The 13,932-nt window shown below is 37.2% G+C and overlaps 3 protein-coding genes across 3 annotated transcripts; all 3 read left to right on the top strand.

Annotated features, from left to right (window-relative positions):
• Positions 1-285: 285 nt before the first annotated feature.
• LOC121764062 (protein FAR-RED IMPAIRED RESPONSE 1-like) lies at positions 286-2,154 on the top strand. The gene has a single exon (XM_042160151.1). The coding sequence runs from the start codon at positions 286-288 to the stop codon at positions 2,152-2,154; it is 1,869 nt and encodes a 622-aa protein (XP_042016085.1).
• Positions 2,155-6,649: 4,495 nt separating this feature from the next.
• LOC121764061 (patatin-like protein 3) lies at positions 6,650-8,585 on the top strand. The gene is made up of 6 exons (XM_042160150.1): positions 6,650-6,954; positions 7,035-7,209; positions 7,324-7,485; positions 7,670-7,972; positions 8,177-8,352; positions 8,428-8,585. Exons 1-6 carry the CDS (start codon positions 6,650-6,652, stop codon positions 8,489-8,491), a joined length of 1,185 nt encoding a protein of 394 aa, XP_042016084.1. The 3' UTR covers positions 8,492-8,585.
• Positions 8,586-10,454: 1,869 nt separating this feature from the next.
• LOC121765813 (double-stranded RNA-binding protein 3-like) lies at positions 10,455-12,516 on the top strand. Its single transcript, XM_042162061.1, has 3 exons — positions 10,455-11,138; positions 11,218-11,437; positions 11,526-12,516. The coding sequence occupies exons 1-3, from the start codon at positions 10,893-10,895 to the stop codon at positions 12,230-12,232; spliced, it is 1,173 nt and encodes a 390-aa protein (XP_042017995.1). The 5' UTR covers positions 10,455-10,892; the 3' UTR covers positions 12,233-12,516.
• Positions 12,517-13,932: the final 1,416 nt, after the last annotated feature.

Raw genomic sequence — 13,932 nt, 5'->3', positions numbered from 1 at the left:
ATAGTTTGATACTAATAATTAGGGAATAGTTTAACTCACAATAATCCTCCAGGAATAGATTGATGCAATTAGGGAATAGTTTGATACTAAAAATTGTGTATCAAATATTAGCTAGAATAACTCGTTTGATGGTTTAATAGTAGTACTTACTAGTTTTAATAGTAGTACTTACTAGTTTTATTGCTTAGTAGGAGCACATAATACTACTGATTTTCATTTCCAGAACACTTGTTCAAGCATTTCTCCTCACATCATGTTCAATCACTTATCCTCTTGTGTTCAGGCATGATGAACGAGATATATGAGAAAATTTTTGGCGACAATCATGAGTTATCGGAAGAGGATAACAACAACGGTGAAGAAGAATATGATGTGACAGTGGAAGAGGAAGGTAACAACAATGACGAAGAAGAAGATGATGTGATAGAAGAAGGAGATGATGTGATAGAAGAAGATGACGCAAATAACAACAGAGAAGAAGAAGCTACTGTGATCATAGATTCTAATGGTGTAGACGGCGACAATGATGATGATTTTTCGGGTGAAGATCTTATAGCCAATATGGCTCCAGTGAAGGGAATGGAATATGATTCAAAAGAGAGCCTTATGATAGCCTATCAAGATTATGCGAAGTTGCAAGGCTTTTCTGTTGCAATACGTAGCTCGTCGTCTAAGTATTACGTGCTTGCTTGCTTCAAAGGGCGAAAGCCTAAGGATGTAATTACGAAGTTTACCAGACAAACGCAATGTCCGGCTCGTGTTAATTGTATTGTGAAGACTAATGGTAAAGTGATTGTGTCGAATGTTGAGTTGAATCACAATCACAGTCTTGAACCGCAATTGTCAATGTTTATGCCGGGTAACCGAGAGTTAAGTTTGCACATGAAACGCCTGCTGGAAAGTCGAGATATTGCAGGCTTTAGGACTTGTAAAAACGTGAGGACTCTAGAAGTTATGGCCGGAGGTCCTCAAAATCTAGGTGTCACTGAGCGAGTCTGTAGGAACTTCATAGATAAAAGGAGAAGGTTGAGACTTGGAGAGGGGGATGCCAAAGCTATACACGGGCTGTTTTTGAGAATGCAACTGCAAGATAAAAACTTTTTTCACATTATGGATGTTGACGATGAAGGACGCCTGCGTAATGTGATGTGGGTACATTCTCGTAGTATAGCTGCGTACGAAGATTTCCACGATGTTGTGAGTTTTGATACAACTTACCTTGTAAACAAATACAAGAAGCCGTTGGCGACGGTTGTCGGAGTTAACCAACATAACCAATCAATATTATTGGGATGTGGTTTATTGAGTCACGAGCAGTCGGAATCATTTAAATGGTTCTTTAGCAACTGGTTAATGGCCATGAAAGGTGTTCAACCTACAGCAATGCTGACAGATCAATGTGAGAGTATAAAGATTGCCGTGAAGGCAGTTTTTCCAATGACTATACACAGACTTTGTCTATGGCATATTGCCAGCAAAATTCCACAGAAGTTCAAAGGTGTGGCTGATTTTCATAGTTGTTCGTCTGATTTCTACTCAACAATATATAATAGTCTCAGTATTGCGGAATTCGAGTCAAGGTGGACAGATTTTCTATCTAAACACAGTCTTCATAACAACAGGTGGCTGAAAGATTTGTTTGATGAAAAGGAGAATTGGGCACCCATCTATTTGAATCATATTTTTTGGGCTGGCATGGTATCGACACAACGAAGTGAATCTATGCACGCATTCTTTGATGGTTTTGTGAACTCGAAGAGCACGTTGAAACTATTTGTGGAACAATACGAGATCGCTATGCAAAACAAAATTCAAAAGGAGATGAACGCTGATTACCAGTCCAAGTGCGTGATGTTGAAACCGGTGTCAACTTTTCAATGGGAGAAACAATTGCTCAGTGAATACACTCATAACATCGGCCTCTTGTTGCAAGTGGAAATCAAGAAAATTAGCAATTGTAATGTGGAAGATGTCGCAATTGGTGAAGATGGTGTGCATCGTTGCAAGATAAAGGAGATGCGATTAGTGCAAAATGTTTTTCACAAGGAATACACTTACACTGTCGAGTATCGTCCTTTTGGGGAATATATAAGCTGCAACTGCCGTAGGTATGAATTTAAAGGCATATTTTGCGTCCATATCTTCAAAAATTGACTTTCTACAAAATTTGAATTATATAAAAACATTTGAATTCAATCATCTAAAACGTGGAGTTTGATTTTCTTTCTATTTTTTATACTTTTTATATACCACTAGTTAGTTTATATTTTAATTGTAACGTTCTAAAAATAAAAAAATTTAAACAAATTTAAATTTTAGAATCATAAACAGTTACTAAAATTCTGAATCGTAAAAATGATGGCATGCATATACATACTTATTTTCTTAGTGTCACGTTCAACGAAATAGTAATAGTCACTCACATCAACTTTTTCTTCTTCTTGTTCTTCTTCTTCTTCTTCTTCTTTTATAATAATGTTTAAAATTCTAAATTGTAAAATAGTACTCCACTAGTGTACATATTTCATATACTTAATTTCTATTTGTACCATCTAATGAAAGGATAATAGTCATTTGCGTCAAATTATTTTATTAGTATTAAATAGTTACTAAAATTTTGAATCATAAAAATGATGGCATGCATATACATACTTAATTTCTCAGTGTCATCGTTCAACGAAATAGTAATAGTCACTCACGTCAACCTTTTTTCTTCTTCTATAATAATGTTTAAAATTCTAAATTGTAAAATAGTACTCCACTAGTGTACATATTTCATATACTTAATTTCTACTTGTACCATCTAATGAAAGGATAATAGCCATTTGCGTCAAATTATTTTATTAGTATCAAATAGTTACTAAAATTCTGAATCGTAAAAATGATGGCATGCATATACATACTTATTTTCTTAGTGTCATCGTTCAACGAAATAGTAATAGTCACTCACATCAACTTTTTCTTCTTCTTGTTCTTCTTCTTCTTCTTTTATAATAATGTTTAAAATTCTAAATTGTAAAATAGTACTCCACTAGTGTACATATTTCATATACTTAATTTCTATTTGTACCATCTAATGAAAGGATAATAGTCATTTGCGTCAAATTATTTTATTAGTATTAAATAGTTACTAAAATTTTGAATCATAAAAATGATGGCATGCATATACATACTTAATTTCTCAGTGGCATCGTTCAACGAAATAGTAATAGTCACTCACGTCAACCTTTTTTCTTCTTCTATAATAATGTTTAAAATTCTAAATTGTAAAATAGTACTCCACTAGTGTACATATTTCATATACTTAATTTCTACTTGTACCATCTAATGAAAGGATAATAGTCATTTGCGTCAAATTATTTTATTAGTATTGCTTGAGAAACAAAATTCGATAAAAGTAACACTTATATAGTTTTACTCTCTTCGATCGTCTCATTAGAACATGCCTACATTTCGAGACATGAATATTAAGAAGTGAAAAGTTTATAATAAAATATGAAAGCGAATTACAAAATAATTATACTATGTTTATTTTGTATAAACGTTTCTAGAAGTTGATGCATATTAATCATAGATTCACAATTACATGGTAATGAAACTAAAGGCTGATATAATCTAATCTTGTGAGGTTTGCGTAATTTGATTTAGTTAATTAAGTACTATGATTAGAGTATAGAGTATAAAAAGTAAAAAATTAAAACGATTACTTTTACTTTTGGGCTCCTTAACATTTAACATTTTTTATTAAGGATTACTTTTTGATTAAGTATATGTAAATTACATAGTGTACGTATATGTGACACTATACTTTTTGCTTAATCTAATCATCAATGTTGATAGTAAAATGTAAAAAATAAAAAGGTCAACCGAATCAAATTCAGAGAAGCCCCAAAATTAAAGGATCACTTTTTACTATGATTAGAGTATAGATTTGCTTAAATTATGTCATCCATATAAATGCACACAACTTTCCTAAGCAAGTAATTCTTAAATATAAAAAAATATTTTTATATGCACAAGGGTAGTATGGTATATGTATAAAGCATTTATTTAAATAAAAATATAAAACAATATAAAATGACTATTTTAACCTCATTATGTCTTAGACATTATGTCTCCAAAACATTTTCCTAATTATAATTAGTCAAAACTACTTAACATTTCATCAAACGTAACCTATTTCCGTTCAACTCTTTTAATTAGTCAAAACTACTTAACATATCATTAAACTATTTCCGTTCAACTCTTTTAATTAGTCAAAACTACTTAACATATCATTAAACGTTACCTATTTCCGTCCAACTATTTTTAAGTTGAACAATTGTACCATTTAATTTCAAGTAATTGTCAACACATATACAGTTAATTAATTTTTATTTCATTAGATTTATAAGGTAGTACTATATTTATTTGCCCCCAAGCATTGCGAGCTCCTATCCCCCCGGGCTATTTTGTTTACGTGAGGTTGTTAGATTTTACAGAGCTAAGTACACTCTCATTTGATGAGGCGTGGAAGCGACTCGTTAGGTATTTAAGTTGGTCTTTTTTTACTTCATATTTTTATATACGACCATCCATATGTAAATATGTGAACAAAGATTGGCACCCAATTTCGTGTTGCTCATAACTTGTTACATAGTAGTACGATGTATATTAACTCAAAACCAATTTTCCACTATAAAAATATAACTAATCGAATATCACAATCAAATGTTGACATATATAGCCTCTTTTCTCTCAAAGGGATAAGTCATTCGAAGGCGAAACTATTAACTAATGTGTTTCAACTTTTTTAGTCAATAATTTAATTAACAATTAAGCATGCAAAGGAATAAGCAAAATGATAAGAGATGTACGTGTCTATCCAAGATATTTGGCAACTAAGCAAATCGATATTCATATTTTGTGCTCATATATACGTCAATGAAATGCTACGTACGAATCACATTCACACCACTTGCAATATTTATTTTATACTATCATGCATATTTGAATCACGTTTTTCTTGAATAACCTTATAATTAAACTAATCTTACGTAATATCCACATTTACGCATTAAATAAATTAATCAATCCGATTACTATATAGAATAAACGGCCAGAACTGTTTTTAAAAATATTTTAACATGAGAAGGAGATTTATTACGTAATGTAAGGTCTTATATAGTTATATACGAAAACTTCTTACCCGACATCTAGAAACGTTTTTGCAATATCTTTTTTTAATTAGTTATGGGACTGCATAACATTTATAACTTCTCTACATAAAAAATTTTTAAGTACAAAAAGAAGATGAAATTTCAGAATAAAAGGACATGATAATTCCGGGTAAACTAGGAGTATATATGATTTTTTTTAGTTTCTTCGGAGACATTCAAGCTGTGAGGCTTTCTCTGTAGCAAAAAACAAACAAAAAAGAGTAAATAATTTTTGCACATTTATCAAAAACCAAAATCGTTGCTCATTTTTTAGGGAACCTACGTATTATTCAAAGCAAGTGATGATACAAACTTCCATATGAAGTGATCGCAATTGGGAAATTAAAAAATTTAACATTAAATACATAAGACAATGATATTGAATGCAAAAACATATACATGGATGTATGCGTTTCAAAATCAAACATTTATATCCTAAAATAATTTTTTGCTCAAATTGTCTAAGTAATTAATTTTTGGTTTGGTCAAGTTTGGCTTGATTTAGAATATCTATGCATGTTGACCACTATGCATATTGCTAGAAAAGACACTTTATGTGCGTGTGTTGGCCTAGTGGTTGAGTCGTTAATATCTGAAATCGAAGGTCTCGTGTTCGAATCTATTGAATTGCAGACCCATCATACATTAACTATTCTACCACTAGATCAATACACTCATTACTTTTTTGTTAATATATAAAATTGATAAATATTAACAAATTGTTTTTCAATAAATTGATAGATATTAACCCAAATTAATACAAATAGTTTACTACTGTAATATACTAAGCTTTAACAATAATCTGAATTTTGCCCAGAGGAAATTAATACAATATCTCTAGCTCCATGAATCAACTATATTGAGAAAATATAATTACTTGCTAATTGGAAAATCATGAATAATTTATAAATCATGTATTACATTACAAATTTGCAAAGAAATTGTGAATAAAAATGATAGAGTAGTTAGCTCCAAGTACAATTCTTAGAGAAGAAAAGGCTGATCAATATACTCCCTCCGTCCCGCACTACTCGCACATTTCCTTTTGGGCACGGAGATTAAGGAATGAGTGATAGACAAAGTCAACAATTACGGCTGTAGGTATAAATTGTTACTAAAAATGGAAAGAGTGCAAATAACTTGGGACGCCCAGAAAGGAAATAAGTGCAAGTAGTGCGGGACGGAGGGAGTATTAATTAGAGATGAAATAGCTGGTTATCCAAGTAACATGATCTGGTATCGAGCATGCATCTAATTTAATTTGACAATTTCCTTTGCACCAATTTTACACAATCAACCTACTGAAACTTTCTAACTAATAGGTACATAATATATATATATATATATATATATATATATATATGCGTGTGAATTGAAGCATTAGGCTGTACATGCATGGACTTCTTCTTTAAATACTCACAACCCTTTCATCAATATTTTTAATCCCAATTATGTCAAAGAAGAAGCACCAATCTCCGGTTGATGGAAGGCTAATCACTATTCTGAGCATCGATGGAGGAGGCATCCGCGGCATCATCCCTGCCAAGATTCTTGAATTCCTCGAATCCGAACTCCAAAAATTGGACGGTGAAGATGCTAGAATTGCAGACTACTTCGATGTAATCGCAGGGACGAGCACCGGAGGGCTAATGACGGCCATGCTGACGGCTCCCGATGCTAACAATCGCCCTATTTATGCAGCTAAAGATATTGCTCCATTTTATGTAGAACATGGGCCTAAGATTTTCCCACAGAGGTTTGTTTGGTTGATTTTTGTTGAGTTGATGAACCATGTGAATTAGTTGATACATTAATGTTAATTAGTGATTGTTTTAGTGGATTGCTTGGATCGATGGATGTATTAGTAGGCCCCAAATACAATGGGAAGTATTTGCAAGAGCTAACAAGGGAGATTTTAGGGCAGACTCGATTGCATCACACGTTAACAAATGTTGTGGTCCCATCATTTGATATCAAACTTATGCAGCCCACCATCTTCTCCTCATACGAGGTATCTCGTAGTCTATCTCTTTGTTGTTTTGATACTCGTTGCATGAGAAATTAACTTATTCACGAGTGGTTGGACAGTTAATTTATGTGTGGATGCAACATTTTGTTGAAGCAGGTGAAGAATCTTGACTACAAGGACGTGCTACTGTCCGATATATGCATCGCCACCTCTGCCGCGCCCACTTATTTTCCGCCCCATAGTTTTACAAACGTCGATGGCTTGGGACAGTGTTGGGATTTCAATCTCATCGACGGCGGCGTTGCTGCCAACAACCCGGTAGGTACACACACTTGAATTATAACGACCACATGTTTGCAAAGGCAACAAACAAAAATTCCAATGTTCACATCTGTCTAAAAACAGAACTGGAACCACTATATAAATCTCCTCGAAGATAAAACCTTATAGAATTGTATCGGATCACCAACTGTGGGCTGAAATATAAAATATATTCTTGCAGACTTTGGTGGCAGTGAGAGAAGTGGCGAAGGAAGTGATGAACAAAAGGGAAGATTTCTTCCACATTCAGCCTTTGGATTGTGCAAAATTGCTGGTGATATCGTTGGGCACGGGCTCCGCGAAGCAGGAGGAGATATACACAGCAGAAATGGCGTCGGAATGGGGCGTGATGAGCTGGCTCTTTCGTCCAAATTCTACACCAATAATCGATGTCTACAACCAAGCTAGCACAGATATGGTCGATTATTTTTTATCACTAATATTTCAGGCTCACACTTCTCAGCAAAACTATCTACGCATTCAGGTCAATATTTTTAAGTTGAAATTTCGAATATATTCTTATTAGGAATGTTGTTATGTTACTCCCTCCGTCCACCATATAAAGAGTCATTTTGAGTCTGCACGGATTTTAAGTAATTAAATAAAAGGCTCAAACCACTAGCAGTGAGAAATTTTGTTTCTTTGTTGTATGCGTCATTTATAACATCCAACTCGGACTTGTATATAGGCTGAAAATTTAAGTAGAGATAGCTCGTCGGTGGATGTGACGACGGAGGAGAATCTGAAGGATGTAGTCGAAATCGGGGAATGCTTGTTGCACTCTCCTTTCTCAAGAGTGAATATGCAAACAGGAAATTCCGAGCCTGTTGTTGGTGGAGGCACAAATAAGGACGTTTTGATTAAGTAAGTGACTATATTTTTAATTTGCTTTATTTTTTCTATATTAAATCATCTTTTTTTTCGTGTGATTATTTACAGGTTTGCAAAAATACTCTCTGATGAACAGAAATTCCGGCTGTCAAAATCACAGCACGTGAACTAGAAAGTGGCCTCACACTGGTTTGGGAAATTAGGATTTTAAACTATTATGCTACGGGTTTATTTTAATTTATTTTACTATGTTTGATATCAATAATATTCTGGTTACATATTTGTTTACTATAATAAAAATATGGTAAATGAATAAATTTTTGATAATTTAATCAATTGATTTGTATGATGGTGTGGTAAAATAAAAATATATTCACAAAAAATATGTACTCTCTTCATTCCCATAAAAATAAAAAGATTTTGAATATATTATGCTGCTTGTTTTAACTTTTAATACAAAATTAGTAAAGTATGAAAAATTGAAAATAAAAATAATTGAATTATTGTTAATGGAAAAGGTGGTCCACTCCATAAAAAAGAAAAATTTATCAAAAATAAAAATAGACTAATTTTATAGGATGGATCAAAATGAAATTTTAAAAAATTATTTTTATTAGACAGATGAAATATAAACATTTGATATGCACAAATTTTAATAAAATAATCCTTGGACGTTTCAAATGTTAGGATCGTCGACTGTAACATTAGTTTGATATTGTCCGCTTTGGGTCAAGCCCGCACGGATTTATTTTTGGGTCACTCCCAAAAGGCCTCAAACTAATTGGGGTTGGACAGGAATTATATACACCTTCCAACTTCCCCTACTCATCCGATGTGGGATGGGTTTGTACCCCAACAAACCTCCCCTCAAACCGAGACCACATCGGGAACGCAGTCGACATGAACATGGGTCGTTCCAGCCCTGGCCTCTGGGTCATCCTGGGCCCGACTCTAACTCTGAGTCCTTCAGGGCCCGACCCTAACCGGGGCTCATCCAGGCACAACCCATAGCCACCTAGGCTCTGATACCACTTGTTAGGATCGTCGACTGCAACATTAGTTTGATATTGTCCGCTTTGGGTCAAGCCTGCACGGATTTGTTTTTGGGTCACTCCCAAAAGGCCTTAAACTAATTGGGGTTGGACAGGAATTATATACACCTTCCAACTTCCCTCACTCATCCGATGTGGGATAGGTTTGTAACCCAACAAACCTCCCCTCAAACCGAGACCACATCGGGAACGCAGTCGACATGAACATGGGTCGTTCCAGCCCTGGCCCCTGGGTCATCCTGGGCCCGACTCTAACCCGAGTCCTTCAGAGCCCGACCCTAACCGGAGCTCATCCAGGCACAACCCATAGCCACCTGAGCTCTGATACCACTTGTTAGGATCGTCGACTGCAACATTAGTTTGATATTGTCTGCTTTGGGTCAAGCCCGCACGGATTTGTTTTTGGGTCACTCCCAAAAGGCCTCAAACTAATTGGGGTTGGACATGAATTATATACACCTTCCAACTTCCCCTACTCATCCGATGTGGGATGGGTTTGTACCCCAACATCAAATAAATTTGAGCATCATTTTGTTTAAATTTTAAATGATCTGAGATGCTTTGTAAGTAAGCACCATCTTATTTGTCTCGGCTCTTAATTGAAAATTTTACAGATCACAGACGGCTGTTGTGTGCCTCGCCCAGGAATTTTGGGGAAGAAGATGACTAAATGGGCTTCATCTATTAACTTCCTATTGGGCCTAATTATTATTTGTTGGGCTAATTTCTATTTAATTTATGAGAAAACAAGCCCTAAAAGTTTAAAATTCCACATTGATTGTCATTCTCTGCACTACTGCCTGAATTTTCAAATATATCAAATACAATATGCAAGTGCAAATATATATGACAAGGTTATATAATTTCTTATGATAAACGTTATGCATAACCAAGAAAAATTCTAAGCAGATTTAAATCTACAACCACATTTGGTCAAATTATACTTAATGTGTGATGGTTTGTTTTGATATTAGTTGTATATAAATATAAATTTCTCAACAAAAAAAATACGTATATTGGTACGAAAAAAAGGTCCTACCGGGAGTCAAACCGAGGTCACTGGATTCAAAGTCCAGAGTGCTAAGCACTACACCATAGAACCGTTTCTGATAATGTATTTCGTAATATATATAACACTTTTAATTTATGAGATAGGTGTATACAGTTATTATCTAGGCCAGCAAAATCGTTTTAAATTTTTTTTGCTAATACATGAATTAGCCAAAAGTGAAAAGTGAAAATAACAGCGCATTTAAAAGAAAGTGCTGCTGCTGCTGGTAATATTTAGGCACTCAAGTTTTCCAAAACCAAACATACCCAAATCAGCTAAAAATTGCCTTCTTCTATGCTTCCTCTGTCTCCTTTTCTCTGTAAGTCAAAAAGCCCCCTCAAATCTTTACCCCACAAAGACACACACAGAGAGAGTGAAGTAGGTGAGTGAAACTCCATCATCTCTTCACAATGCAAATCTTCTGATTGCTTCACCATTACAATCTTCCCCTTTTTTTTCAAAAATAAAAGATGTTCAAAAACCAGCTGCAAGAATTAGCTCAAAGAAGCTGCTTCAATCTCCCTTCATACGCCTGCGTGAGAGAGGGCCCCGATCACGCCCCCAGATTCAAAGCCTCCGTCAATTTCAACGGCGAAGTTTTCGAGAGCCCCACTTACTCCACCACCCTCCGCCAGGCCGAGCACGCCGCCGCCGAGGTCGCCCTCAACTCCCTCTCCGCCAGAGGCCCCTCCAAATCCCTTACCGCCAGAGTTCTCGTAGCTTTCCACCACCAAAGTTTTGTGCTTTGCTTTGCTTTGATTCGATTTCTCAAATGTATTTTGATTTTCTATGTAGGATGAGACGGGAGTGTACAAAAATCTACTTCAAGAAACTGCACACAGAGCCGGATTGAAGCTGCCCGTTTACACCACCGTCAGATCAGGCCCCGGCCACGTCCCCGTCTTCACCAGCACCGTCGAGCTTGCCGGAATCAGCTTCTCCGGCGAACCTGCCAAGACTAAAAAACAAGCTGAGAAGAATGCTGCTATTGCTGCTTGGTTCCAATTGAAACAAAGTATTCTTTTTATGATACAATTTAAATCCCCCATTTTCCCCTGTTCCATTGGTAAACTACAAATTAAGTAAAATGTTTGTTGTTTCAGTGCCAAATTTGGGGCTTTTGTCGGAGCAAGAGAATGCGGGAGGCGGGAAATGGAGTTGCAGTTCGAATTCCGGTAGAGTGATGAGGCGAAGAGATCACCATCATCATCAACAGCCGAAAATGCAGAGGCCTATTCAAAGAGACAATAGCTTTGCCCAGAAACGGCCGTGGAAGTTTCCGGATCCGTTTTTAGACCCGGCTTATAAGCACAGAAGCTTTCTCTCTTTTCTCCCTCCGCCGCCGCTGACGGCTTCCAAAATCCTGCCCCCAAACTTGCCCAATTCCAAAACCCCCACTCTCAAAGCTGCAGTTGAAGAAACGCCGCCGATGTTGGAGGAGTTTTTTAGAGACGATCAGGAATGGGTTAACAAGATAAGCGAGGCCATAAAAAGAGATCCCGGCAGTTCAAATTCGATTTATGGAGGGAAAATTGGAGGAGTCTACAGTCAATTTGGGGGAGAAGATGGCAGAATTAGGTCAATTCCGCCTCCGCTGATGAAAATTCCCTCAACTTGTCACAACCCCCAAATTGGATCAATCCCTAAATTCGCGCCGGCGGTGCAAATCAGATCCGTGATTCCGGTGTGCGCGGCTCCACCGGTGAGGGCGAACACCGACCAATCGCCGCCGATCAAAGAAGCAGGTCCACCGCCGTCGTCATCGGAGGAGTTAGATGTAGCTTCCTCTTTGAGCAAGCTGAAAATATGATGGAATTATGGAAGTAAGTTGATGTGATTAGTGGTTAAATGAGCTCGTGTTTTGGTGTGAATCAATGAGATGAGTGTTTTTGCGCCATTAATGAGGCACGTGTATTTTAGTAGTGGGGTGATATAAGTGTGATGGGATTAGTTTAGTAAATGGAGATTAGCGATGGATTAGTGGTAATAAAGAAGTGAAACAATAAATGAGGCATTAAATGAGAAGTGGGAAAGGGCAGATGAGAAATTGAAGTAGGTGTGCGCGTCACCACAATTAATGGCTTCTGTGATAAACGCAACCCCATTTAATTCTGCACGTCACCACAATTAATGGCTTCTGTCTTCACCAATTAATTCTCTCTCTCTCCTCTTTAATTGACTGCTGCCAAGTATATATACGCCTGTCTGTTTGTAGGTTGACCTTTTTCAATGTATAAAGTAAAATTTTAAATTCTTTTAATAGTAGTAGAATACTATACACGGAGTATTTTCTTCACAAAAATTTCTATGTTGATTTATAATGATAGTGGTAGAAGCCGTATAACCCACAATATCCACCAAATGTTTGAAGTGATTTCTACCACAAACAAGTAATCCTAGTAAAACTTACTACAGTATGACACCAAAACAAAATGTACGGAAGGAATATAACACATGTAAGATTGACTTGTTTCAATAGTCAATAACGAGTTTCATGCAACGATAATTCAACGTAATACTATCAGGCCATCCGCAATGGGGCGCGCATCGTCCGCGCCCGCCATCGTCCGCCCTATTGCGGGTGTGTGACATAGGCCGCGGACGATCATCGCGCCCTATACTAAGGGCGCGGAGTATAGCGCTGACGATGTCCATCGTCCGCGCCATCGTTCGCCCCATTGCGGCCTACGCGGACGATGGCTGCGAACGATAGGCCATCGGCCGCGCCATCATCCGCCCCACTGTGGGCTACACGGACGATGGTCGCGGACGATGGCACGCGTTTTTTATTTTCTATTTAAATCTCGTTTCTCATTTATTTGTACATACGAACATATCGACTATCTCTGTACATATTCTCTCTCAACATCCAACCAAAATGAATCTCGACGACGACACTAATAGTTCTAGTTAGTCTGAGTCCGGTAGTTCGACGTCAGAAGCATTAGATGCAGCCGTTGAAGAGGTCATGGCGGCATGCTATGCGGCAATGCAGCGCGAGGAGGAGGCGGCGGCAGCGGCGGCTGAGCAAGTCCATAGGCCTATTCGACATAGGACGTACGTCCGACGCGACCACCCGGAAGCTCACAAACGTCTGGTTGAAGACTATTTTGCCGATCAACCACGATGGGGCCCGACTGTTTTCCTCCGTCGGTTTAGAATGTCGAGGTACATTTTTCTCAGCATTGTTCGGACATTGTCTTCACGTGATGAATACTTCACGTTTCGGGAGGACGGCATCAGCAAACCCGGCCTTACACCATTGCAAAAGTGCACGGCTGCTATTCGTCAGTTGGCATACGGCACCACGGCGGACCTTTTTGACGAGTACCTCCACTGCGGGGATTCTACAGGCCGCGAGTGTCTGAAGCGCTTTTGTAGGTGGATAGTAGAGGCCTATGGCGACACATATTTGCGCAAGCCGACAGCCACTGATTGCCAGGGTCTGATGCAGATGCACGAGACGGCGCACGGGTTTCCTGGAATGCTCGGGAGCATCGACTGTATGCA

Source organism: Salvia splendens, chromosome 14 (assembly GCF_004379255.2).
Source record: "Salvia splendens isolate huo1 chromosome 14, SspV2, whole genome shotgun sequence".
NCBI lineage: Eukaryota > Viridiplantae > Streptophyta > Magnoliopsida > Lamiales > Lamiaceae > Salvia > Salvia splendens.
This window is presented reverse-complemented; position numbering and strand designations above follow the sequence as displayed.